Source organism: Styela clava, chromosome 10 (genome assembly GCF_964204865.1).
Source record: "Styela clava chromosome 10, kaStyClav1.hap1.2, whole genome shotgun sequence".
Lineage (NCBI taxonomy): Eukaryota > Metazoa > Chordata > Ascidiacea > Stolidobranchia > Styelidae > Styela > Styela clava.
Genome location: NC_135259.1, coordinates 15046220 through 15071496, shown reverse-complemented (window position 1 = coordinate 15071496; position 25277 = coordinate 15046220). Strand labels below are relative to the sequence as shown.

Here is a 25277-nt window from a genome sequence, read left to right as displayed (position 1 = left end):
ATGATATTTTATTTTAATGCAGTATTTATAATTGTTTGAGATTTACGATTTCAGAATAACAAGATGGATATTATGTAAAGTCAAAATTTTAGTCAGTTTTAAAAAATATAACAGTATCAACCAATTTCCTCACTATCAATAGTGACTAAATTTTCAAATTGTTTTGTCAAAATTGCAACAATTTGCTATAAGATATCAAATTATAGTCCATCTAGAAAAGTTAATTGAAACAATATATATTTAAAATTATTTTAGTTTTGTATATTTTTGCTTTAAATAAATAATACTGGCATTTGGATTTGGCGATGTGTTATTAATAAAGTTACGAAGTAATTAAATATTTTTGAACAATATGGAATGTGTGAAATGTATGTAATCGTGTGATACAACATGTAAAATGTTGTTACCAGGAGTATTATAATTAATGCAATGTAAGATATTTATCGGCGGGTTTCATCTTTGAACCGTGCTTGTCAGTTTGCTCTGGGAAATATTTCCGGTGGGATTTTTCATTTAATTATTATAATAATAATTAATATTTTTATAATTAATATTGTTATGTTAACAATATTATTAGAGCACGTTGATCACACTTAGGAAAACAATCGCAATCGACTATGCTACTATGATATATCATAATAAAGATAGCACAAAGCTCAATATTCCAGTGTTTGATATATCGTTATCGGTACAGCTGAAAACTGCAATAGAGGCATTGAAGATAAGGCTATTTCAGTGACAATCAATTATACATTTTATTTATTCAGAAATACATGGCGTTACATAGAGACGATAACTCCCGCCCGTTTACGATAATGAATCGAGTAAAAAAATAGACTTTATGGGAGAATTCGTAGACAGTTCGTAGTGATTTAAAGGAGTGGATGACCACTGCAACAAGAGCGTCAAAGATAGAGCTAGCTCAATTATACATCATTATAAGACGATAATACTACGTTTGAATCGTGTACACTCCCGCGCTAAAAACTTCCCGGTAATATTAAAAAAACAATTTAGAACATTTTATCGTTGTCAAACTTGGTCATTGACTTTAGAAACTTGATCGTACTTGGCTGTATGCGATTATATAAATAGTTTTAGAAATACAAAGGCCGGATACCTGTTACTCTTACGCCCGTGAAGTGCAAGCATTCACGTGGAAATGTGTGGTTACTTGTGTTTCCCCATAGTAGCCAAATTTGATGACGTGAATGAGTATTTGTAGAAATAAAATAAACGGTTGAGAACTTGACGTAAGCTTCAACGCGAGGTCTCGCGATTGTCAGTATGCAGCATAATAATAGTTACTTATTTCTGGCATAAGAAGTAATTCACTAACTGCAGTGATGCTGTGCGTAGACATTGCTAGGCACATTTGTACATTTTCTAGACATGACTAATCTTGATAAGCAGAGCATTAGTAATAACATTCTCACGTTTATGATGGAACATTGAACATCTTTTCTGCTGTCTTCTTTAAATGTTTATTGCTATTTGGCCAGTACATTGCTTTTATTTACGCGATGTTTCGACAAGTGTAAGACCTAAATATGGAAATATCAGATTTAAATATTTCACAGAACGCGCTCTACGACCCAGGGGATTCGCGTGTTTAATTTCCCCGAGTTCGAATGAATATCAAAGGGAAACAACGTAATAATTATAACGATAGGTCATGCGGAAAGCTCTGGCATAGAATTTGTGTCATAATCATATGGCAATGATATAACTATCATACGGATGAGAATAGGTTAAGGTTTTAAAGGCCATAAAGCAGGGTATGGATACTAACAAGAGTCATGTGCAACAACAATGATAAATGTACTTAATTGTTATAATGATGAGAAGGGTTTCCCAAACTATCGCTACTTTTTGTACAATTTATAGCTTCGCTCGTGTACTACAATTGCGTTCGTGCTAATTTTGACGTGATTGGACAAAATAAGTCATGTGAACTGCGATAGTATACTTGGTAGTTACTGTAGTTGTGGTTAAATCAGGGTGAAAATGTGATTTTCTAAGGAATTCTCAAACTCAGGTCTTCGATGATTATCATCAGGCGAAAACAAAAATTTTCTAAGGCAAATCAGAAGTTAAGGGAAGACTATCTTTTCCGTGATCTGATTAACCAGTCAAAAGGAATCCCCTGCTGTGGATGTACCTCAGTTTGGGAACCTCTATTCTAGTGGGACTGAAATAGAATGGGTAAAATGCCAAGTAATATGGTGGAGTGATTTCAAACTTGTTTTCGCGTGGTGATTTCTAAACCCCAATAAAATATACATTTTAACAATATGCTCAGATTACCTCTCAACTCCACAGAAAATTGAATGAGGATATTTATACAAATTCACCTCTTTTATAATCATTATACTTTATACCAATTTGGTTATTTTCATCAACTTTGAAATATGTCATCAAAGCATAAATATTTCCAAAATTTGGTATAAATGACAGTTTATATGTTAAAGTTTCCACACTATGCTCAAAGTGTCTTCCGCAAGAAAATAAGTAGAAAGGCACATGTGGTATATCTCGAGCATATAAAGTAGGAAGGATTACCAATATATACTATTTGTTATATACAGCACAATGTAATTATTAAACATTTCAAATGGCACGGAGTTAGTTAGCAGTGGATCGTTTCCGTGTCGATAGTTAATTAGTTATATCCACGCGTTCAGCAGAAAGAATGGATTCGGCCAATGGAAATCATGAAACAGGGATAAAAATTATCAACTCCAATGAGATGGAATTTGTTCAATACTTGGCAAGCGGTGGAATGGCTGCAGTTTCTTTGTACAAATGGAGGAGAAAAACTTCAACTGAAATTTTCGTGGCAATGAAAAGTCTTCTTCACGGTCATATAGAAAACAGGTGAGAGTAAGAGTATTCTCAATGATCCTATGACCTAATATGCTCAATGCAAAACTATTTGATGACAGAACTTTTCTCATTGCTGTTTAAAATCACAACTCATTCCTACTAATTATAATAATAAATTTAGACGATAACCGATATTTCTGTAGAATCGATGTAGGCCCATCTAGCACATCCCATCCATGGTTTGTGGTGGACAGAAAACGACAAACAACGTTATTAACGCATGTACGGCGGACATAAAAGGTTATAGGAGTAGTTTTCTCGTTTATAGTAAAATATTGCAAGGAAAAAATGCACTTTAATGGTGGGAAAAAATAACGAGAGTTATAATACCATGAATACCTATGGATCACCATAGATAAGTTTACAAACTTACTCGTTAGTTAAAAGAATTGTGCGTTTTACGCAGTTTAAATATTTCGAATATTCGGATCATTTTCTGCTCACTTATTATATTTCAAACACATGTGTAAAATACGTAGGCATGTATATTCTCGGAATTCAAGTTGATAAAACTACTTATGGATATGCATGTTTTCAACGTCATTTTTTTTCACTAAATTTGATCAAGGTCATATAATAAATAAATTACTTTCAGATTTAAGCCTCATCTACGTCGGGAGATGGCAATTCTTGCAACTTTGGAACACGAGAACATTGTGCAAATATTTGGTGTCGTACAGACTAGCGATAAATTTGGGCTTGTTATGGAGTACTTCCCTTTCGGTTCCTATCTCAGTTTTTTTGGCAGTCTATGGGACGAATTCGAAAAAAATGACATCATAGAAAAATTAATCGTGCCAATCAAAATTCAAATATTGTGCGAGGTTAGTATAATTGATATGTTTAAACAGACTCATATTGTTGTATTTTTGTACATTCGGTACCTATTTTTACCCAATTATATCTGTCAGAAATCGGACAATTTTTCTGTGTGATATAAGAATGCTTTTCGAAAACGAATAAGTTTACTTCTAGGTAGATTTGAACAAGGCTTGTTTAACATTCTGATATATGGCTGAGCCCTGACAACATCGAAAATGGCATCATTTGACAATATGGTGGCAAATGAATCCAATATAATTTTAAGAGGCTGTGTATTATTGTAATATGAGTCAATTGCAAATAGTAAATCTTCATTGTGTGTTTTACAGATAATATCAGCAATGAAGTATTTACACGGAATCAGACCAAGAAAAGTTTTACATTTGGATTTGAAAAGCGACAATGTACTGCTAGATGATAGTCTTCATGCAAAAGTAATATTGCATTGTGTTATTGCTTCTAAACGATGTGTTATGAAATACATTATTTGACTTTGACTACATCCAGATTATTCAAATTTTTTTTTTTTACTTAAGATTTGTGATTTCGGATTGAGCACTATGAGCACGTTAACTGATCTCCGAAGCAGATCCATTATAATAGAAGGTAATTATTATATAATAGTACATTGTGTTTACCGACCGAGACTTATTTTTAAATGCTCCTTCTTAACCAAATATAGTTAAAGTTACATCTAATGCAACATGGAAATTTCATAACACTTTACCGCAAACATCGTTGAGGCGTCAAGTGAATAAATCATTCGGTGCATAGTATATGCCACGAGATAAAAACGATTTTAACCGTTTTACGTTTTTATATCAACTCTACCATCTCTATTTATATATTTCGAATCCCCTCATTTATTTAATACAGTTGTCCTCACATAACTTGCTGGCATTTATATGTCTTGAAAAGCAAATATGAGCAATTTTAATTATTTGCATAGTGTCGTGGTATTACCGCGTTGACATCGAACTAAACATGACTTTCAAAGTGTACGCGACTGTGCACGTACGGTAACAACCAAATTCAACATACCATATATATTTACTGCAGAGGTCGGCAATTTTTTGTCGCTCGCGGGCCTTAATTAAAGGTTGCAAGTCTTGGCGGGCCGCACATACTTTTAGAAAGTTAAAAACCGAACGTATGTCCGATGAACAACAATTTTTTTACACAGATCATTCAGTCAGTTGAAACTCAGTCGTCTTAGTAGAAAAAAAATTTACAAATGAAATTTATTGTGACACTTGTTGTTGCATCACGCCTGATAGCTTTTCGACATCAGGCGGCACATCGGATGAAGCCAAAGTTATAACATTTTCTAAAAGGGCATCACCAATCCGTGTTCTCAGATTGTTCTTTGTAATGTTCATTTTCGAAAATATTTGTTCGCACGCATATTTACTTCCAAACATCAATCTGAATTTGTCACATGGTTTATTGAATTTGGATATATATAGATTTCCTTCAAGAAGATATTTTATATAAAAATCAAACAGTAATGATACATCTCTCGAATAGAATATGGATTTCATTTCTTCGTTGCATTACATCTCAAAAAGCTCTATTCGATTTCTTTCTGCGCCATTCAACCCTCTGCACTCAGCATCTACTGTTTTGCGTGTTGCCATTTGGTAAATATAATTAAATTGTAGGCTCGTTAAACGAGTAGCCGTTCACTAAATTGTTAGGATATAATGTAATTTAATCTACATATGTCTCACAATAAATTCTGTTACGTAAAGAATATCAACTCTTAGAGCGTGGATTATAAAATTACTCATCGTCAAAAACTCCGTTTTGTCGCTATGATTCAGTGAAGCGTCGTGGGCCGGATCATTTTACTCCGCGTGTCGAATTTGGCCCACAGGCCCTTAAGTTGCCGACCCATGATTTACTGTATACTCTATATATGTGCAGGTCCTGGTGCAACGGGTGGAACTCCAGGATATATCTCGCCAGAACGGCTGAGGAACGTTAGAGCAAAGCCAACTACAAAAGCGGATGTATTCTCGTACGTTTAAAAAAAATTGTGATTTTTTTTTAATGCTGGTTTGTATAGGTACTGTAATTCATGTGTCGATGTGGCCGTTCCCATTCATATTCTTTTTTGTGGAAAACATGGCAGATAGTATTTACCGAGTCCCTCAAGGATTGGAAGATTACCCATTGGCTTGCCATTTATGAATATTAGGATGGCATTGTTACGAACTTGAGTCACACTTGAATAATTCGTCAGAACAGAATGAAAATATATCTTGTACCTTGTATTTAAAAAAAATTACTACTTTGCATACGATGAGTAACACAGAGACAATGACATTGTGTATGCTAGCTATTCATTGCTTTTTACAAAATTGACTAAGGTGTATGATATCATAAACGCAACAATTTTGAAATAGCAAGAAACAATACATCGTTAAAACTGCTGCTATGCGCAAACATTGTTTTTCTGCTCCGTAGCGGTGATATGTCGGCAATGAAATTCACTCTATATTAACAAGTCGAAATGTTTTTCCAAATGAGTTCAACAGAATAGACCAGTGTTTCTTTGTTTTTTTGCAATGTTTTTTGTGAAGATAAGCGGACGCGGAGTTAAATTACCTATGACCTATAGCAGGGATGACAAACCACTAACTCTTGGGTTACAAAGTTAAATATCTTGTTTTTCAGATGTTACGAATCAAAATGAACTTTATTGTAGTTAATGACTCCTGGGTTTGAAGTTTCGTGACGAAGTCGTAAAAAATGTTGAAATTCACTCTGCACGCTTTGGTTATTCATAAATTGAAACGGTATCATCACACACTAAAGATAAAGTGAAAAGCATCATAAATTTTGTTTTATTAGTTCCATGACAGATCAAAATGTCTCAACTCATTTTAAATATGCTATATATCGCATGAAGTTCACGTGACAACGGCAGCATTTCGCTTATAGTTACCAGGAACAGAAACGATACCATACGCACTCCAGGTTAAAAATGTCGAGAGCAATTTGCCCGTTTATATATTGTCAGTTTTAAACGAAGCCTGTGAAGATCATTGCTACGCGTTTATTCCAAAACACGATAAAAGAAAATATGATGTATGCTTAATCAATTCTACTTAGCGGCGATAGTTTTGAAAACCGTTGCATGGAGAATTTCCGAGCCGCGATATGGTTATTTACGAAACCTGTATGCAACTACAGGCAACAAAGCTGATACATCGTATATATATGCCTAAACAATTACAATTAATGTGCTTATTCCTCGTAGCGTCGTGTTACGGGTTCTCTTTTTGAGGTTAATGAATTAGGGCAGCCGCAAGATTTTTTGGGGGGCGGGCGGGGTGACAAAAACTCTGTGCTACTTTTCAGTTTGTTATTTTACCAGGCTTGTCCATGGCACATATTTTTCTGCACCATCCCATAGAGATCTATGCCTGTCCCATCTCATGGGATTCCCATTGGAATACAATTCAATAAAAATTGTAAAATTTCGATTTAGCGTCTACTAAATAGGACTACATGTACAAAGAGACATGCAAAACAACAAAATTTATTGACTTTGTAAAATGTACGCGGACTGTCCCAGCTTTTTCAGCTGTGTATGTATGTATGTATGTATGTATGTTTATTCGTCTCGTAAAATGATCTATGCTACATGAATCAGTTTATAAATTTGTGTTCCCATGAGTAATAATAATACAGCGAAATTGAATAAAATAATAAATCTTATAGGATTCATAGAAAATGTATGAATAAATAATAGTGATAGCTTTGTAGCAAAAATACAATATTCAACTACTGAAAATTTCAAAGCACTTTGCCCAGTAATAAAAGAGAAAAGCGATTTTTTCATAACGATAGTAGGTAAAATTCTAACAATAACAAGAACAAGAGCAATTATGTGAACAACAACATAATAATGAAACTCTCCATAGGTCCATTCCATGTCCAATAATAATTCCGTGTTCCATGATAAATACAAATGTTGCTGTCCCATCTCATCCCTTGGGACGTTTCCCATGGACAAGCTTGTAATTTACCATAGTATCGTTTAATGTTTAACGGTAATTCATATGCATGCGGAACCGCGTTTTCGTACATAATTTTTATAAAAACGAGTACCGGAAACCGCCTCAGCCCTGATATAAGTGCTGCATGTACAAAAACCAACTATCCAAAGATAAGATTCAACAACAAGGGCCTCATTGATGTCACACAATCTTCTTTCTCGTGACACGAATATAGTTAGTTTTTGACCCTTCCTTTTTAAAAAGGTTCGTCTATGCCGTATTGATTGCATCACTGTCTCCAAATCAAAACCAACAGATTATTTGCCGATAAGACTTTTATTGTTTTTTTAGCGCTCCAGAAGTATGTGTACTAATATGCAGGTAGCTAATTTTGTTCGCCTACTTTACATCAAATTGTGTAAAGGGAGTGAAACCTATGGAACCTATGTATATTCACTTGACTAACACAGACAGTCCACAAACTCGTAATAGAACTAAAATAAGGAAAATCTGAATAAAATTATGGCCCATACCCAACCTGGTGCACATACTACGGGAGTACCGTTTTTTCTTTATTTATTTATTTTATTACTCTCTCTCTCTCAGTAACAGCAAATGCGAAAACGTATCCGTTATCGCTTTGTCCGTAAACTTCAGGATTTTGACATTCAGTGTTTGCTTTTTTGATACATATCCAAACATCACCAAGGTTGTAACTTTCTTTAGTCATTTATATTGAATTTATGTCTATCGCAGTTAAGTAAACTATTATTCAAATATGTGTATGTATCAATGGTATACACAAGTAATCCGCTTCAAAAAAGTCATCGACAAATGTAAATAATATTATTAGAGCACAATTGTCGGTGTATTTTTATAACAGATGTAGGATAACAGATGTTACAATAATATTTAGTAATCATCGAGGATGACTAAAACACAGACGCGCAATGTGTTTGATAAATGTCCAAGCAATTTTCCCGCGCCATGCAATTTTCTTGGAGATACTGAATTGATACTTCGAAACTCCTGTCAGTGTACGAACAACAATCTTCTGCCTAAATTGCTTTGTGAAACAGATTCGAACAAAGTAAACAATAGAATATATTGTGATATCGTTTCAAATACTTGAAAATGTATATTTATTTATTTCATTTAGATTTGGTGTAGTTATGTGGGAGATCATGACAGATAAGCTACCGTACTCAGGTAAGAAATTACGAATAAATTTGTAAACTATTTTTCAGGTTGTGAACTTCGTATCTAAGTGTATTGTGCATCAGCTACGATTATCATATAACAATTGTTTTGTTCTGCGTTGGGATTCAAAATCTTCTAAGCGGATTCTGTTTATATACAGCATTTCATTCTACGAAAAATGGCAATGTATGATACAGAATAATCCTTCATTTCAAAGGGGGGGATTTCGACCCTCAAAACCTGGCTACGCCACGAGCGGTGGCGATGCTTATTTTGGGCGGGGGCTTTGTGCAAAATATTCGAAACTTCTGCCACAAATATCAATTGGTATCAAAACTTTCATGCTTTGGCATTTATATTTTGATCATAATAATTATTATCACGTATATATATATATTTGTTTGAAACATTATAAACGTAACTGATTTGTTTCATCTAAAGCGAGTTGTGTGGAACCAGCCTGTACAACGCAATGTATAATCAATCCTTTACACTCGCATTTCGTCAAGTATATTGTACAGAGAACTTCATTCCATTTTTATTTGCGTCGTTATGCTTCACACTTCGAATAAATGGTTTGCTCTAATGCTGCGCATCAACGCGCAACTCATTTTATCTCTGATTAACTGGTTTGTTGGTTATTTTTTACACAGAGCCTGTCACTAGTGACTATCATTCTGACGACTCAGAAGAACAGCGACCAGATCTTTCGTTACTGCCCAATGTATTTCCATCAGAAATGACAAGTATGATACGGTCAGCTTGGGCGAGTGATCCGAAAGCAAGACCGAGTTTCAGAGGTGAGTCTATAAAAATATATGTGAATACTGCTACCGTCGATTACGTTTAAAACTCGTGTCATGTATTACATTAAACCCAGACGGCACCCGGTATAATAAAACCACTATGTTGTGGTGTTCGTCACATGTTCACCAAATCAATCAAGCAAAAAATCCATGTACTGTAGTCATATATTAAAACCAGCAGATTTTAGCGTGAACACCACGAACCAAGAAAATTAATATAATGCAATAAATAATAGCATACTGGTAACGCATCCCTCTTCAACTACTGAAAAAATATGATAAAGATAGGTGCGATAGATGAAGGTAAAGGGTTTTTAATATACCAATAACAACAATTTAGCAGAATGATCTATAGATTTACAAGTTTCTAATTTTTTTTTTATTAAATCATTTATAAATTTTCGTTTGCAATATCTTCAGAACTTGATGAAGAGATGCTGTCAATTAAAGCTCGAATTCCGTGTTATAAACATCAAGTTAAGGAATCTCGAATTCAAACGTTACAACTATACAAGTCGGTAAGGGTTTCCGTTTTTTTTCAAAAAAATCGCCTTAAGTAGCGTATTTTGATAGAAAATTATGTCATGTTTTTACATAGACACGTGCGGGATCTGATGGCAATACACAGCAGCAAAGCGTGTCTTCACAATCCAGCAATATGCAACACCCCGGACAGTCAATCTGCACCACAGGTTACGCCGAAGGCAGTCAGGGTACAAAATCATCAGCTAAGCCACAGCACATCCGTAGCCCTGATACAAGAAATTTATCAAAAAGAATTTTCAATGGTACGACGCCACAACGGGTTGTTGGTGCATGGGGAGATGAAGAAAACAGTCCTTTACTTTCTTCCAGCACCAATACTTCAAGGCATAATAGTGATAGCAGTTTTGAGCCTCGTACAATTCGTTCCATGAATAATGGTATGATGTAGCGCATGAAACCCCACTAAATGTAATATTGCATGCGAAATGTTCATCCCATAATCCATGCATCCCATTTTAACCACAGTGTAGTTATTTAACAAAATTGCAATGCTCCATGATTAGTTACGATATTGGTTTTTTAACATTTTTTATTCAAATTTGGTGATGCAGTTGTGCTTGTACCTTCACTCACTATGGATATATATACAGTGGTCAAATTCAAAGGGTTCGAACAGGTTCGCGTGATGTTTATGTTTTGGTTCGTCATTATTTTCTGAAATGAGGGAACCCGTTGTTAGCGAGTTACAAATGACCCGTTGTTAGCGAGGATACAAATGAGAACCCATTCTTAACATTTTGAATCCCACCACTGGTTTATATGAATACTGAGATTCTTTTGCCGATCAATTTGCGCAGTAAATATCACTCCTCACGTTATGTATTTCAATCAGCGACGTTTCTGTATAATTACAGACGCAGGATTTGCAGGATTGTCGCCACTAAAATTATTGTTCGTCATCGTACTTCTCACATGTGTAATTATCGGACTTTCGGTTGGAATATGGACATCGACTAAGCCACCAGGTATTATGCTTTAGTGTTGAATTGCATTAAATATTTTGCGAATAATTTTGCTCAGGTAAATTTTTAAAAACTTATTAAAGGGCCTTGGTGATTACTGAAAGTGAAAGACATATATTAGGCTACATCAAAATATATAATCAGTGTTACATGCCCGGTAATTTTGAAAAAAAAGAGACTAAAATGGGCATACTCAGATAAAACGTTGAAATTAAAAACAAGATTCCTGTCTAAACCCATTACTCTGTCAAAGCATAGCAATATTTTTCTCTCTCGTCTTTTATGTAATCATCAAGACCGATGATCGAATTTTCTCAAATATATATTTATGACAGCTCCAAACTACAAGTGTACATCAAAATCGGGAACTTGCCTGAATTGGTACGAACACACGTGCGTTGCTGGATATAGAAGTGGATTATGCAGCGGAGACTCGAGTATTCAATGCTGTTTACCCTGCGATACTGATTGTAAGTGGGTATAGCCTACCAGCTCGGCGTGATTTTAATACAAACAGATATATATGCCATCAGGATCAATTATAGTGAAGTTTCCCCAGCCTGTCTTGCCAGAACTATATCAAAATTAGTCAATTTACTTCACAGGATAGCTTTGAAACATCCAGGAAAAAATAATTGAAAAAAAAATAGAAATTAATTTATGAATTTACTACAGGTCAAAAGACAGAAGCTGGATATAATGATACTGCTTGTGATAGCATTCATGGGATATGTAAAGACAAATCCAATTATTGCTCTCAACAATATATTAAAGGGAAATGTCCCGGCCCAGGAGATCGACAATGCTGCCCACCGAATCGTAAGTATACAGATTGTTTTTTGAACACGAAATGTACCTATGGATCGTTTTGTTATTATGTTGTTGTACTTGTTGGTATTTTGTGAAAAATCGTCTTTCTCTTTCATTACTGGACAAAATGCTTTTAAATTTTAATGGTTAAAAGATTGTTTTGCTAGAACGGTATTACTTTTATTTGTATCAGAAATTTCTATGGTCTCTATGGAATTCGTTTTTTGTGTGCGATGACGTCATCGAAATTAAAAATTGTGGCGGTTCCGTGTTCGCGTTAATTGTTATCTGGTGGTCAGGCGAAGACGTAAAGACCGCGGTGCCGGAAGGCTACTGTGAAAGATTACATACCCCATACCCGTACTACCTCATTTTGACATTCATGTTCATATATTTAAGCATTGTTGCCTTGTATTAATATCGTATTGATTACACGCAAAATATATATATATAGTGTTCTTTTATTCTAATCCCGCTTCAAGGATGTTTCATATATATATATATGTTTACAGCTGCCGACAAGAAATGCACAGAGCGAGAAGGAAAATGTATAAATTGGACTGACTATAAATGTATTGCAGGATATAGAAGTGGACTATGTACTGGCGATTCCGTCATTAGGTGTTGTCTTGCATGTGATGCACAATGTGGGTACACACATAATAGGGAAACAAGTTTTCAAAGTTGTTTTTATCACTTTTCATTTTAGTTCTACTGCTGCTTATCATAATTTCAATTATCGAACTGTGACTCTAAATTATTAGCAAGTGATCGCTACGTCAATTATTTGTAATTTATTTGTTCACAAAACGTAAATGGTTTGCTTCTTCCCAGTCTCAGTTGGACATATTTCACTATTTGCTTTGTTTGTTTACTACGATCCAAATTCTAAATATCGGTCTTACAAAGACTCTAAATTCAACATAGTTTATTTTCTTGATAATATTATGCTTTGTTTCTATTTGTCATTATATAGTTTTGAAATAGGTAAAACTGCTGAAGACGCCTACAAAGACCCGGAATGTGACAGTCTCAAGGGAACTTGTATGGATAAAACCAATTACTGCCCGACAGAATATCTTGATGGCAAATGTGCTGGACCTAATACTAGACTATGCTGTCATTCTTATCGTGAGTATTATATTTGGCTTTGGTGTTTTTTTTACTCAAGTTTTTTTTTATTTTTTTAGAGTAAATTAGATAGAATGTACAATAGTTCAAAAAATCCTCGCAAAAGCAAAGAAATTTGGGTTCAAATAAATGGGTCATTTATGCGTATTAAACAAATATTTCAATATAACTTTCTAATGAAGTAGCTTAGTGCCACTGTGTAAATATTAGTATATTTAAAACAGGTATTTTTGAGTCTTTGATCGAATCTTTACGTGGACCAATAGCAAACTATTTATGATAAAATTGTGATATTGGTGCTTCTTTCTTTTTTAAATACTCGATACTTTTAAAATACAAATATTCAAAATATTTAAATTTAATACCTCTTTTTTCTGTTTTATAATTTGAATAGCTCACTTTTTCAAAACTGTTAAATTTCTATAAATGTTTTTCTAGGACCAAAGTGGCTAATATGAAGAACAGCACTATTTCAGCAAGCAAACAAAGTTGTTGAGGTTTGTTCGCCAAAAAAACAACTGACTGAAAAGTTTTGACACATTTCGTACACGTAAGAAATCACGTCAAAACTACGAAATCAAGATCTCAACAAACATAAACATTACCCAAACTGGTTCTGGTTGACATAAAAACCGGCAGTAATGCTTGCAGAATAGCCTGAAAGATGAATACCGCATGTATTGTACCATGCTAATGCAATTGTATGTTTTGAGTGTTCAGTATATACACAATATGGCATTGGAAGTTCCAAGAAATTCTAATATTGCATTTCTACAGCAAGCAAAACATTCAAAATCTTTCAAAATATTTTTTTTTTAATGTCATTCAGACAGAAGTATGAGAAGAAATAAAGTAATAAATACTACTTATAGTAGCAAATTTTCTATCTTAGTTTTCATGTAATGAATAAAATATTGCATTTTTGTCTTACTGTACAACTGTCAAAATAATAATGGCATACCCACACTGGTACTTATTTATCAATAACAAATATGCAGAACATGGGTTTGAATTTATATCTTGAGTTTAAATAATTCTATAGAAGTGTCCAAAATCCTTAAGGTGTAGTAACCTTGACTAAAATACAATCACGTTTTTAAGTTATAGTCATATTTTAATATATTTATGTTAATGTGATGTTATAATAACGCAATAGAATTCGCATGGAAATATTACAAAATCGTATTCTTTCTTAACAGAAAACTGCAATTGGTGACTAAATAATAATTTGAGAACAATGATTTCACAAACTGAAAATGTGGTTCTGAATAAACCATATTATAGTTACACTCGAAAAATTATTCTGGAATAAAAAAAATTACCGCGCAATCACGGTGTTGAATCAGATAAATTGAGCTTCAGTAGCAAGGTTGTGAATTCGGAATTCAATAACATCTTACAGAACGAAGTCGGAGACTAATATAGCAAGAAGTCAAAACCACCATTTAGCTAATCACAACATGACTATAGTTTAATATCCGTCTTTTTCTCTGTAATTCACTGTTAGAGTTTTGCTTGGTACATGAGCATGGTTGATACCTTTGCTCATTTGTGCATCACAGTAAACAGCTTTAATCATTTAATGGTATAAGTTTAATATTACTTGAGAATATTTGCAGGAGAAAATAGATTGTATTTGTGATAGTAGCGATGGTTAAGTCGTAATTCCATCGTATCGATGTCTGGCATTTCACATCTGGATTTATCTTTGAAGCCAACGGTTATCTATTTTAGATAAAAGACTGCGATAGTCAACAATTTGTAGGCATGTTTTGAGGATCACAGGGTTCAGGATATAATGTTTGTTGAACAAGTTTACGAATCAACTCGGCCGCCGCATGCTTTGCTCCTCCTGAAGCTGAATCATATCCATCGCCTGCATTACAATCTTGTGATTGATGAGCTGTTGAGTCTTCGCATTTTCCGTGAAACTTAAACCACTTATATATTCCAGCGGTGCAGGTAAAAGTGTGACGGCCATAATTTACCTAGAGTCGTAATAGTGGTATAATATACACAAAACTGTGATAATAAGTAAAGAATGTTGTATATTTCTGAGTTAGAATTTTATTTTAACAATTCAGAATGAAGAATCTATTGCAACGTTCGTCTCACGTTCGAACATTCGTTTCAAAATACTTTTTGTTTACCGATTTTGTTCTAAATTCTCATATTTCAGTAGATAAATAAACAATAAGTAGAAATAGAGTAGAATCATAAAAGTATTCCGAAATGAAACTATATGTAGCCTATCTGATTGACGGTAAGAGGCTGGCCTCGTGAGAGATGGAAGAACATTATTGCATTTGAGAAAAAAAGAAAAGGGATAAGAAGTATTGAACCAGGAGGTAAATATAAGGAATTGCCATAAGCTACTCACCGGTATTACTTGGTACATTTGTAAGTCATCTAGAGTTGCATCAACATTAGTCCATAATATAGAATATTCACATTTATCTCCTACGTAACAGTGTGGACAGGTACAGGAAGGTTCGGGATTTGACCAATTTCCGTTTGTTTCGCATGAAATGGTTTTGTTTCCCTGAATAAATATCAGTGAAGTTATTTTCATACGTGATATTTATTTAAACTAAAGTTTCTCCGGTTCATCTCAAGCTTGGCGATATACTGTAAGTTCACTAGTTATTTGCACATAAAATGTTTAATACTCCCGGAGTATGGGAACCAAGATGGCGGACACCGGAACGTAGTAAGTGTACCAGGTTCGAGTTAAGACAAAATTGTATTGTATTGTTCTTATTTTAGTTCTATTACGAGTTCGGGCACTAGCCAAGTGACTCCCGTAGTATTTGTACTTGAAATTATGACCTAACCCTAATCTGGTACACATACTACGTTCCGGTGTCCGCCATCTTGGTTCCCATACTTTGGAAGTACCAATTTTTTTCAATAACAACACTGAAAATCGATGCGAAAAAAGAACAAACTTTTTTCAAACCTGGAATAAATTTCAACGTTTTCAATTATTTATTCAGTATTATTTACCTGAATTTGGTGATTGTTTAGACATTTCACAGTACATGTTGAATTCACAAAATATTGGTGAGTGCAGTTCAATTCCCCATTGGATACTGGTTCTGGCTGATCGCAAACTAAAATATAAATTACAAACAATTATTGCAGATTTAGTCATTTATTCAAATACATATGTATTACGGGGGTTTGAGTAAAATATGTACTTTTCATGAAGCCCAATTAATGTAGATAAAATTACCGGTGCTGGTTCTCGTCAACCTTGATGTCGATCCGCCAATTATATTCCAATATTATCTCTCAATTTTCAAATTTAAGACATTATTGACTGCCCATTTTGTGAGTTTTAACTCCTATTGATGTGTGAACCAAAATTGGTCAGATGTCCTACGCTTATTTCAAGTCTTGAACGGCTGGATTTTATTCATCATAACGGAGAAGTTCAGAAGCACATAGTACTTGCCTTGTTGGATTTATTTTAAACTGGCTGAAAAACTCGTACGTTTACGTAACTTATACCGTTCAAATTAGTTTTGGAAAATACTTTCCGAAAAATGTCAATCCTAGTCTGGGAAACCTTTGGATAGTTAATCCTTTTACAAAGGATTTTAATTCGTACAATTGTAACGCTGTTGAAAAAGAATTGATGTTTTAACATTCCTGCGATACCACGTTGATGTCGAAGCATAAATACTTGAATTTATCAAACTTTTGGATATCACTTGATGGCAAATATCCTAAGCTCAGTGATAAATCCATTAAATTACTGCTGATTTTTGTACAACCCACACTTATGTTAGAAAAGCTTTTTCATCGTTACCTCTCACCAAGACCAAACTGGAGAATCGTGTGGAAGTCAACGCTTTGTTTCGCTTTGCAGAAACTTCATTAGAAGCGGGTTTAACACGTATGATATTGAAAGACAAATTTATCAACAAATGAATTGTCTGCATTTGAATTGCATGCTTTGTCGTAATTACATTCGTTCAAATATGTATTGTGTTTTTGACAATTTGGGTTGGTTTCATCGGTCCGCAAAATTCGTTTCGGAATTTTACCGTTCCGCAAACTAAAAAATGTTGAGAATCACTGGGTTAACCAGTATTTATTGATAGTCAAAACTCACAACAAATTAAAACATAAGTTCCCAACCTAAATTGTGCTTGCCTACTTCTTTATAGAGCAACAAAACTATGTTTTGAACATCCCAACAAACCTCTCTCGCAAACAGGCTTCTTGTCGTTCCATTTCCCCCCACTGCATAGAATCGTATCTTTTCCAATAATTCCGTAACCTTCGTCGCACACAAAATTACATTTAATATTGTATTGATCAGACCCAGTTGAGCAAGTCACATTCCCATGTTCTGGTGCGTCCAGTATCCTGCATGGTGAGTCTGAAAATGAAAACAAATGAATCACGGTGAGTTTGCCATATGATTCCTAATTTCACATATACATAAATTGTAATAATCGACGTAGTCTGAATTTGACCCTGGTAATGTCACGTGTCATTTATTACTTGCTAATTATGACATCACACAGATGTCACGTGTTACGAGCACGTGTTTCCCCGTTCTCGATCGATCGGTCTCAAGGCCAGTTCTTTCTTTCGGGTTGCCCTTTGCATTTGGCAGCGCTTACTTTAGGATTTAGGCCAAAGTATGGTTTGTATTTCTGGATTTGACAAATGAAGGAATCGAGAAATACAGTCAGCTACATAGTCTACAAGCCGGCATTCTCGGTCGAAATGTATTTGTCGCCTTCACAGCTCATCAGGTTTTATGGCGTTCTGTACCTATATTTATATTTAAGTTCATATTAAAGCATGCATTTGAGATATCGATGTAAATAAAGTTTGAAAGCCACTAAAAGTTACTTTTATTTTCTTTCGTTTTCCATACAACAACTCCAACTGAAGTAATTGCACAAACAGATAAAAACAGAGCTAAGACGAGAAGAACCTTCTTTGTAGACACAAGCTTTTTCTCCAAAACTGTGAAAATATGATAATAATATTTGTTTAATGTATGGAGAATATTACAGAAGAACATATATTTGATTTTCACGTTTGAGAGCCACATTCTAAATTATTTAAAAGTCCTCAAACTCTTTTATAACCGAAAATATTATTACCATATTTTTTTTATACTTTTATTTCCAAATAACCCTTCCAAAGAAAAGCATCGATAATCAAATATAATCGTCCAGTAAAAGCTTTCCAAACCAAGAAATTAAACTGAGTTTCCAAGCATAGTGATTACTGGCATCGAATTTTTCTTCCCAAAACCAATCAAAGATATTGTGTGAAACATGCGAACAATCTAGGCAAATTGAAAATATATTACCATATCTTGGAACAGACACGGAAGGCTGCAACAGTGGTGCTAGTTCATCATTTGTTAAATCTGGAAGTGAATGCCTATTTCCTTCGGGATCATCTGTCATGGGTTTTGTTACACTTCCACGGTTAGGTGCACTTATGGGTCTGCGAGGACGGTCACCTCCATTTAATGGATATCTTCTGTCGTTAAGGCCACTGCTGTAAGGTTGGTGCCCCCGATGGCTCAAACATTGTGAGCTGCTTTGTGAAGCAAAGGAACACCTTTCCATCAGCTTAAGTTGTATAATAGCGTTTGAAAGGGAACTGTACACGGATAGTTTTGATGCGGTAGCAAAGTGGAAATATATGAAAAGAGTGAAATAGAGAGAAGTCAGAAAAGAAAATATAATAAACTTACTGATCTGTACAGCGTTAATATTTGTATTCTCGATTGTCGAACTTGTTCTTTATAAGCAGGAATACGATTTATAATCGTTTGAATATGGTCGTCGAGCTCTGAAAAATAGAACCAACATCTGAAATATGGATATTACATCATGGTAGTTATATTTCTATTGAACTTTAGCCACGAAAACGCAAAACTATAAAAATCAACCAACTCTTCTTTGTCTCAACATGCCAAACCCTTTTATATATTTTAGTTGAATTAAATAAAAAGAAACCATTCTAAAATGAAATATTTGTAAACCTTCAAATGTTGGTCTGTCTGATGGTTCTTGTGCCCACGATGCTTCCATCATATTTATTAGTTCCTCAGGCAGTACTTGTGGAACCTGGGAGATATCTGGACGGAGCTCTCTATTTGCAACATGGAAAGCAATTAGTGCATTGTCCAGTTCTAAAATAGGAATTTTTGTGATGAAACATTTTTCGGAAAAAGCGATATTAAAATTCGGAAGTATTCAGTGGTAACAGAATACTAACGTAAACGACCAAGTTGTTATTGGACCTTGTACAAACAAAGTGCAAAATTTGACAGAAAGAGAACTTTGCGCAAATGTAAACACCGTTGGATAAAAGTATTCTTATATGAATAAACGTTTGTTGTTCTATAATCTATGGTGTAAGTGTATTGTGCATACTAAATCAATCTAAGCTTTGTATGCGAAATTATCAAATTACTTGCATCCTAATCATAAATAGATTCTTACTATTTCACTCAAGGTCAATAATTCTCTACTTAAAATCAGCGATCAAATTTTTTTTTTTCAACGGAAAACAGCAAATTGGTTATGAATAAATAGTGAATTCGGGTAGGTTTAAGAGATTAACCTTTGGCTCGCAAGTAATTTTGACGCCGTTTGAACATACCATTCTATCGCCACTGTCGTTCTCATCTCGACATCCAAAAAGCGTGTCATTATTTATATATTGAATGGTAAAGTACAAATTAAAATATTATATCACCTTCATAAGATATTTTGTCTGTCAATATTTCCCATTGCAAAATTCCGAAGCTGAAATTGAATTTAAAAATAGTTAAGCAGACTTATCGCTGACATTTTTATATAAACTTGGTCAAATTTGTAAGGCTAAGCTTTGAATGCCTATTCTAATTTTAAACAGTTGAAATATTCGAATGAAAGATGTTTATCAGAGTTTAGATTATGTCGTGACCTCAGAAGATCGACAAAAATTAAAAAAAATCTGGACATTCGTTCCAAAATTTTATTACTTCCGGTACAAAAATTAGTATACCTATTTAAAAAAAATTTCCCGAGTTAGATTTAGAAGTTTCTGAATGTATGCAATGAAACTATGTTCTATCTATATAATGATTTTATAAAATATTTGCACTTACGCATAAACATCTGACTTTATCGTGGGTTTAACATGTATATCCTGAAGTCTCTGAGGGTCGATGTAGCCATATGTTCCAATAATAGAACCTATAATATGTATCAGTAAACGGATGTTAACCTTATTTATGTTGTAAAGCGAAAGGGATAAGCAATAACAAGAATTGTTTCGGTGTATATTTCTAAATTGGTATACCAAAATACAAACGCCGGATTTAAAACGAAGAATAAATGATAAAATATTACAGTATTTCGGCCAGGCACATAGCATCATACTTATAATAGACAAATCCAGGATTCCAAAATTGAAAAAGGATTCTAGAATTTAAATGAGAAAAAATAACTCACTTGCTGTCACAGTTGATCTTGAGCGTAACGTATTCAATGTTCGCATTTGGCTCAATCCAAAATCGCATATCTATAAAGTAAAGTAAATAAAACTTATGTCAATGTATCTAACACTACGTATCAGTCTTGGCTAACAGTACTTGAACTTCGAGTCACTCGTCAAATCGAGTCACAATCATTTAATTCTCGAGTCGAGCACGAATCTCATCAAGTCACAAATCTCGTCCTCGAGTCACAAGTCAAGCTTTTGTTCACAGTCGATGATTGAGACTTTCGTATATAATGCAACAAATTAGCGTTATTTCTAAAAACAGGATGGGATGGGATTATTTCTGCATCAGCGTGATAACTTGGTTCAATTACAGCCATTAGTCAAGTCTCACTTTTGGTTGTCGAGTAATTCTATCGAAGCGTAGCGAAGTATTGATTCGATTCCAACTCAATTTCAGTGGGTGCTCTACAACTTCGTTTTTATGCATATCTCTAACCCTACAAGGATTTGGTTTACTGTAGAAAAGAGACAAGAAGGCCAATTGATGATGCCAATACTGAAATGGCGTCATACAGCCACCATTTTAAAGATCCATACACGTTCAAACAAACCTTAGCATGTAATTCACTATTCAGCAACACATTGTCACTTTTCAGATCCAAATGTAGAATTGGTGGATTTCTGTTGTGTAGATAATTCATTGCTGATATGACCTAAATATTCAGTCGATTTCATGTTTAAACACCAGATAACATGAAGAGTAGCGTTGCAAGTTAAAGTAAAGTAATTTCATTGAATTCAATGGTAAATTTATAAAATAAACCGGATGTAAATTAATAAACGTTTATTGCTATAATTTGCATTCATTTTTTATTTTTTGACGAATAATTAGCTGCCAATATAAAGTCTGTAAAGGATGAGTTAAGATAATTTGCTCTTTCTGACAAACCTCTGATATTATTTTGATCTTCAGAGGCACCAACACTTTGTCAATTGTTGATGTTTTTTGTATGTTATCCCATAAACAACGGAAAAATTTCAAATATGAAGTGAATTGGTGGTATTCCATGACAAGCCCAAAATCGTCGACAGTTTCCACTGCTCCATATGTTGTTACAATGTTTTCGTGATCGAGTCGAGCCAGAATTGCCATCTCTTTTTTTAAGTTTGAGCGGTATCTGCAAAACATGAAATTACCTTAAAACGGCTAATACGTACGATTACCTGTTGATAAAAATAGTCAAAAATATATTGTCAATCAGTCGATCATGCTGTAAACTACTCTTGTAATGCATGGAATCGAAACATATAATATCAGAAATATATTTCTGTCAATACAAAAATAATATATAATACAATACCTGCTATTAAACAAAAGATCTTGACAAACAGTGATGGCTTTGCGCGCGAGTAGGCCTACTGGATGAGAATTGATATAGCGATATCGGGTGCGTGTTAATTCAAACCTTAGACGTCATACACCCATTGATGATACAAAAACACGACACTTTTGAACATACACATTACAATTAGAATAAGAAGAATCAAGTCGCATGCAACTTTTCATTGTCAGAATTAGGGCTGTCCAAAATCGAATATTTTTTCGATTCGAATCAAATATTTTCCCCGAATCGAACCGAATATGATTGCGCAATATTAAATCTAACTCTATTAAACAATAAACGCCTGCCCTTCGATGTTGTGGTAACGTTTGTGCAGTTACATCTTACTTACTGCTGGTATTTTGCAATACAATGTTTTCAGATTTATGAGGGGAGATCACACGCTTGTATGAACTGGTCAAAAAAATTGGAGAACTCCAAAATTTGGGTCTCGAAAACTGTTGAGTGTTAAGAGTAAAAATTGCACTATTCAAAAATTGCAATCTCAATTTTGATGGATTCAGTTTTAATAGGACATGTAAAGCCTGTAGATGCTATTTTAATCCTATTCACTAGTCTTATGTTTTTTTATGTAAATTTCAGCAAAATAATAACAACCATCAATATAGATAAAACTGTTGCTCAAGTTCAAAATTGCATTCAAAAATTCCAAGCTAGTTTGATGGCAATATTATTTGATGACTATAATTTTGTTAGTGTACAACAGCCATCAAAATGCAAGAGTGCAATTATTTGTCTTGGTATATAGATGGATAATACAGTAATGCCATCATATGAAATTACAAATTCCATTCAAAGAAGGTATTGCCATCATAAGGATCCCAAAACACCTGTTTCAGCTTTGAGTTGCCTGTGCCATGTTCCTATGATAACTAACTCAACAGCTTCAAATCGATTCTATTTATAGAATCATCGTTTTCTAAATTGTCTCCTTTTTCTCCTTGTTCTCTCTCAAAAACATCATGACCAATTATACCTTGTTATGATGACCATGCATGAAATGGCTAATCACGTGCCACCGGGCGGGCATTAGTAATGACATGTTTATCACAAAATGAAGGCGAGAGAAATATCCGGAAACCAATTAATCCGGGAGCGAGAGTGGTCTGAGCTCGGAGCGCCGCCGCTTGCCCGATGAAAAACATCCGGTAAAGGTGGTTTCCGCTTAATGTATCGGTACCTAATTTTAGCGATTCGAAAATTAGCCGAAAAACGATTCCAATAATTTGCGATTCGATTCGATTTCGAATATTTGGTTCGCTTGGACAGCCCTAGTCAGAATTCACCGAGAATGACTTGAGTTAATCAGAGTCTGGAAAAATCGCCGCATTACTAAAGACTTTTAAATTGGGCAATATACGGATAGTTCAACTTTGCTAGTAAAATAGAGGATTATCAAAATTGACATCAATGAATTTTAAAACCAAATCGCATTGTAATAAAGTTTAATGAGGGACTGGTTTGATCTTATAATTTTTTTTTAGAAATCTAAAAGTCTGAGTTAAAATACGACTTCCTCAACCATCAAGTCCTTGCGTCTGAAACAAATAACTGAATAACTATTTTTAAGCTATATAAAAACGGGTTGTAATTACCAGGGGACATAATGCGGAAGCTTTTGCATGGCTGGCTGAGGCGTCATCAAGTTCAGCTGAAGAGAAACACGTTGATCGTCAAACAATTAAAATTGAAGAATGAATAAAGTCGTACGACACTGTGGAAACTTCGGTAGAAAATCTCTAATGCTTAACATATCAGAAGAGTAGAAGGTACCTGCGAGTCATTGATCCACGAAATAGACTTTTCTTTGCCACCAAAGTTGTAGATCCGTTTGTATTCCATTTATAAAGCGATATATTTGCCATTCCACCACTGTCTATATGTTCCACAAACTCCAGGGTTTCAATATCTATCAACTGTATTTCTTCCTCATGGTCATCTCCAAAACTTTCGTTTGACATTGTTCACCTACACTATTCAATTAGAATGCATCGGTTTAACTCGTATTTTACAGTAACACAATCTGTTCTATTTTACATAAACGGGTGCAATTGCAGTCTGTTTATTCTCGCGGTAAGGTAATCAAAAACAGCCTTTTGTACCCCAACCTTTCACCACACATAAATTATGGTCAATTAATTTGTTGTGAACCTCAATGACGAAATCTACCGTTAATAGTAAATACTTTCTCAAACGCACATTATGCGAAGCTTAGCTCGTACCGTCCCGGTGGCTAAATCTGTCATGGGTTTATCAGGTGAGCGGAGTCATGGATCGATGCCTTCCAATGCTTTCCTATACTCTTTATTCACATTTGTAACATAATACGTTGTATTAAGAATATCATAACAATAATACAGTGTACTATGTAGTGAATTGGTGTGGGTTCGTGGTGTCGAAACAGTATTTAGATTCATTTGCGTTATTTGTTTGTTGGATTATTATTATTCATAAATAGGTACATTTCAAAACAGATACCTTATAATCTTAGAAATAGAAGCAGTTATGTAATCTCCGATTGCACTTGATTAACATAAGTAATAATAACAATATGCCACGCCATATTATTTTAAACGCCTATCGCCTACATATTCATACAGCTTGAAATTCTCTTAAGTAAGTCTCAATGGCTTCAAAATATACAAAGGGACTTGTGGACACGGCTCACTAATTTAGTAGAATTAAGTTCTACTAAATCTATCTTGATCTACACATCTATCTTGATCTACACATTTTTAGATTGTACTCAACATTTTTATAAACTTTGAACATCGAATAACTTTGTATACATAGTAGCTACTTTAAGATAAATTAGCTATATCTGGACAAAGCTTACCTGTTGTAAGCAGATTGCATAACTGAGATACATGAATTATAAATTTGACCACAAAAAATACTTTTACAGTTAAAATTAGATTATTTTATAACATAACAAAAAATGGATACTTTATTTGGGCTTGTTTAAGACTGTTGCAAATGAGACTTTACTGGTTCCTTCAACAGCACCTCGTCAAGCCTCGGGACGACGCTCGATAGCTATCTAAGTTCCTCATCTTTTTTCTACACTAGTTGGAGTCGAAATCTGTTCCTGAGTAAATACATATAAATGAGCAAGCTTGATTGTGAAAATAAATTTATTTCAATAACAATCCTGTGCCTTAATAGTGTTTATACGCCATTTCTATTGAAATAATAACATTCCGACTGTGTAGACTCCGGATCTAACCC

At 34.2% G+C, this 25277-nt stretch overlaps 2 protein-coding genes across 5 annotated transcripts; one reads left to right on the top strand and one right to left on the bottom strand.

Annotated features, from left to right (window-relative positions):
• Window positions 1-2580: 2580 nt before the first annotated feature.
• LOC120338289 (uncharacterized) lies at window positions 2581-13668 on the top strand. 3 transcript variants are annotated; one of them, XM_078117126.1, is made up of 15 exons: window positions 2581-2877; window positions 3482-3710; window positions 4038-4142; window positions 4245-4314; window positions 5635-5728; window positions 8875-8924; window positions 9569-9715; window positions 10142-10239; window positions 10320-10434; window positions 11122-11232; window positions 11565-11699; window positions 11905-12048; window positions 12552-12686; window positions 13027-13170; window positions 13609-13668. In XM_078117126.1, exons 1-15 carry the CDS (start codon window positions 2693-2695, stop codon window positions 13626-13628), a joined length of 1782 nt encoding a protein of 593 aa, XP_077973252.1. In that variant the 5' UTR covers window positions 2581-2692; the 3' UTR covers window positions 13629-13668. The 3 variants fall into 3 exon arrangements, with proteins under 3 accessions (XP_077973252.1, XP_039262201.2, XP_039262197.2); XM_039406267.2 differs by having other exon boundaries at window positions 10320-10509; XM_039406263.2 differs by having other exon boundaries at window positions 10320-10644.
• Window positions 13669-14490: 822 nt separating this feature from the next.
• LOC120337127 (uncharacterized) lies at window positions 14491-25186 on the bottom strand. Of its 2 annotated transcripts, none has more exons than XM_078117125.1 (15): window positions 24886-25186; window positions 23823-24022; window positions 21596-21824; window positions 21258-21359; window positions 20655-20724; window positions 20309-20396; window positions 19915-19964; window positions 19196-19345; window positions 18905-19002; window positions 18512-18779; window positions 18043-18159; window positions 17381-17560; window positions 16177-16283; window positions 15551-15712; window positions 14491-15158 (listed from the first exon to the last, which is right to left on the bottom strand). In XM_078117125.1, exons 2-15 carry the CDS (start codon window positions 24008-24010, stop codon window positions 14922-14924), a joined length of 2046 nt encoding a protein of 681 aa, XP_077973251.1. In that variant the 5' UTR covers window positions 24011-24022; window positions 24886-25186; the 3' UTR covers window positions 14491-14921. The 2 variants fall into 2 exon arrangements, with proteins under 2 accessions (XP_077973251.1, XP_077973250.1); XM_078117124.1 differs by lacking the exon at window positions 24886-25186 and adding an exon at window positions 24528-24644.
• Window positions 25187-25277: the final 91 nt, after the last annotated feature.

Bases quoted from the DNA above. Each gene is read 5' to 3' on its own strand.
- LOC120338289 (XM_039406263.2), top strand. From the start codon at position 2,693: ATGGATTCGGCCAATGGAAATCATGAAACAGGGATAAAAATTATCAAC. The intron at 11,700-11,904 runs GTAAGTGGGTAT...AATTTACTACAG, and splicing joins TTTACCCTGCGATACTGATT to GTCAAAAGACAGAAGCTGGA. The intron at 12,049-12,551 runs GTAAGTATACAG...ATATGTTTACAG, and splicing joins ACAATGCTGCCCACCGAATC to CTGCCGACAAGAAATGCACA.
- LOC120337127 (XM_078117125.1), bottom strand. From the start codon at position 24,010: ATGTCAAACGAAAGTTTTGGAGATGACCATGAGGAAGAAATACAGTTG. The intron at 21,360-21,595 runs GTTTGTCAGAAA...CTGAATATTTAG, and splicing joins AGATCAAAATAATATCAGAG to GTCATATCAGCAATGAATTA. The intron at 18,780-18,904 runs GTAAGTTTATTA...ATACAACTTAAG, and splicing joins TATTAACGCTGTACAGATCA to CTGATGGAAAGGTGTTCCTT.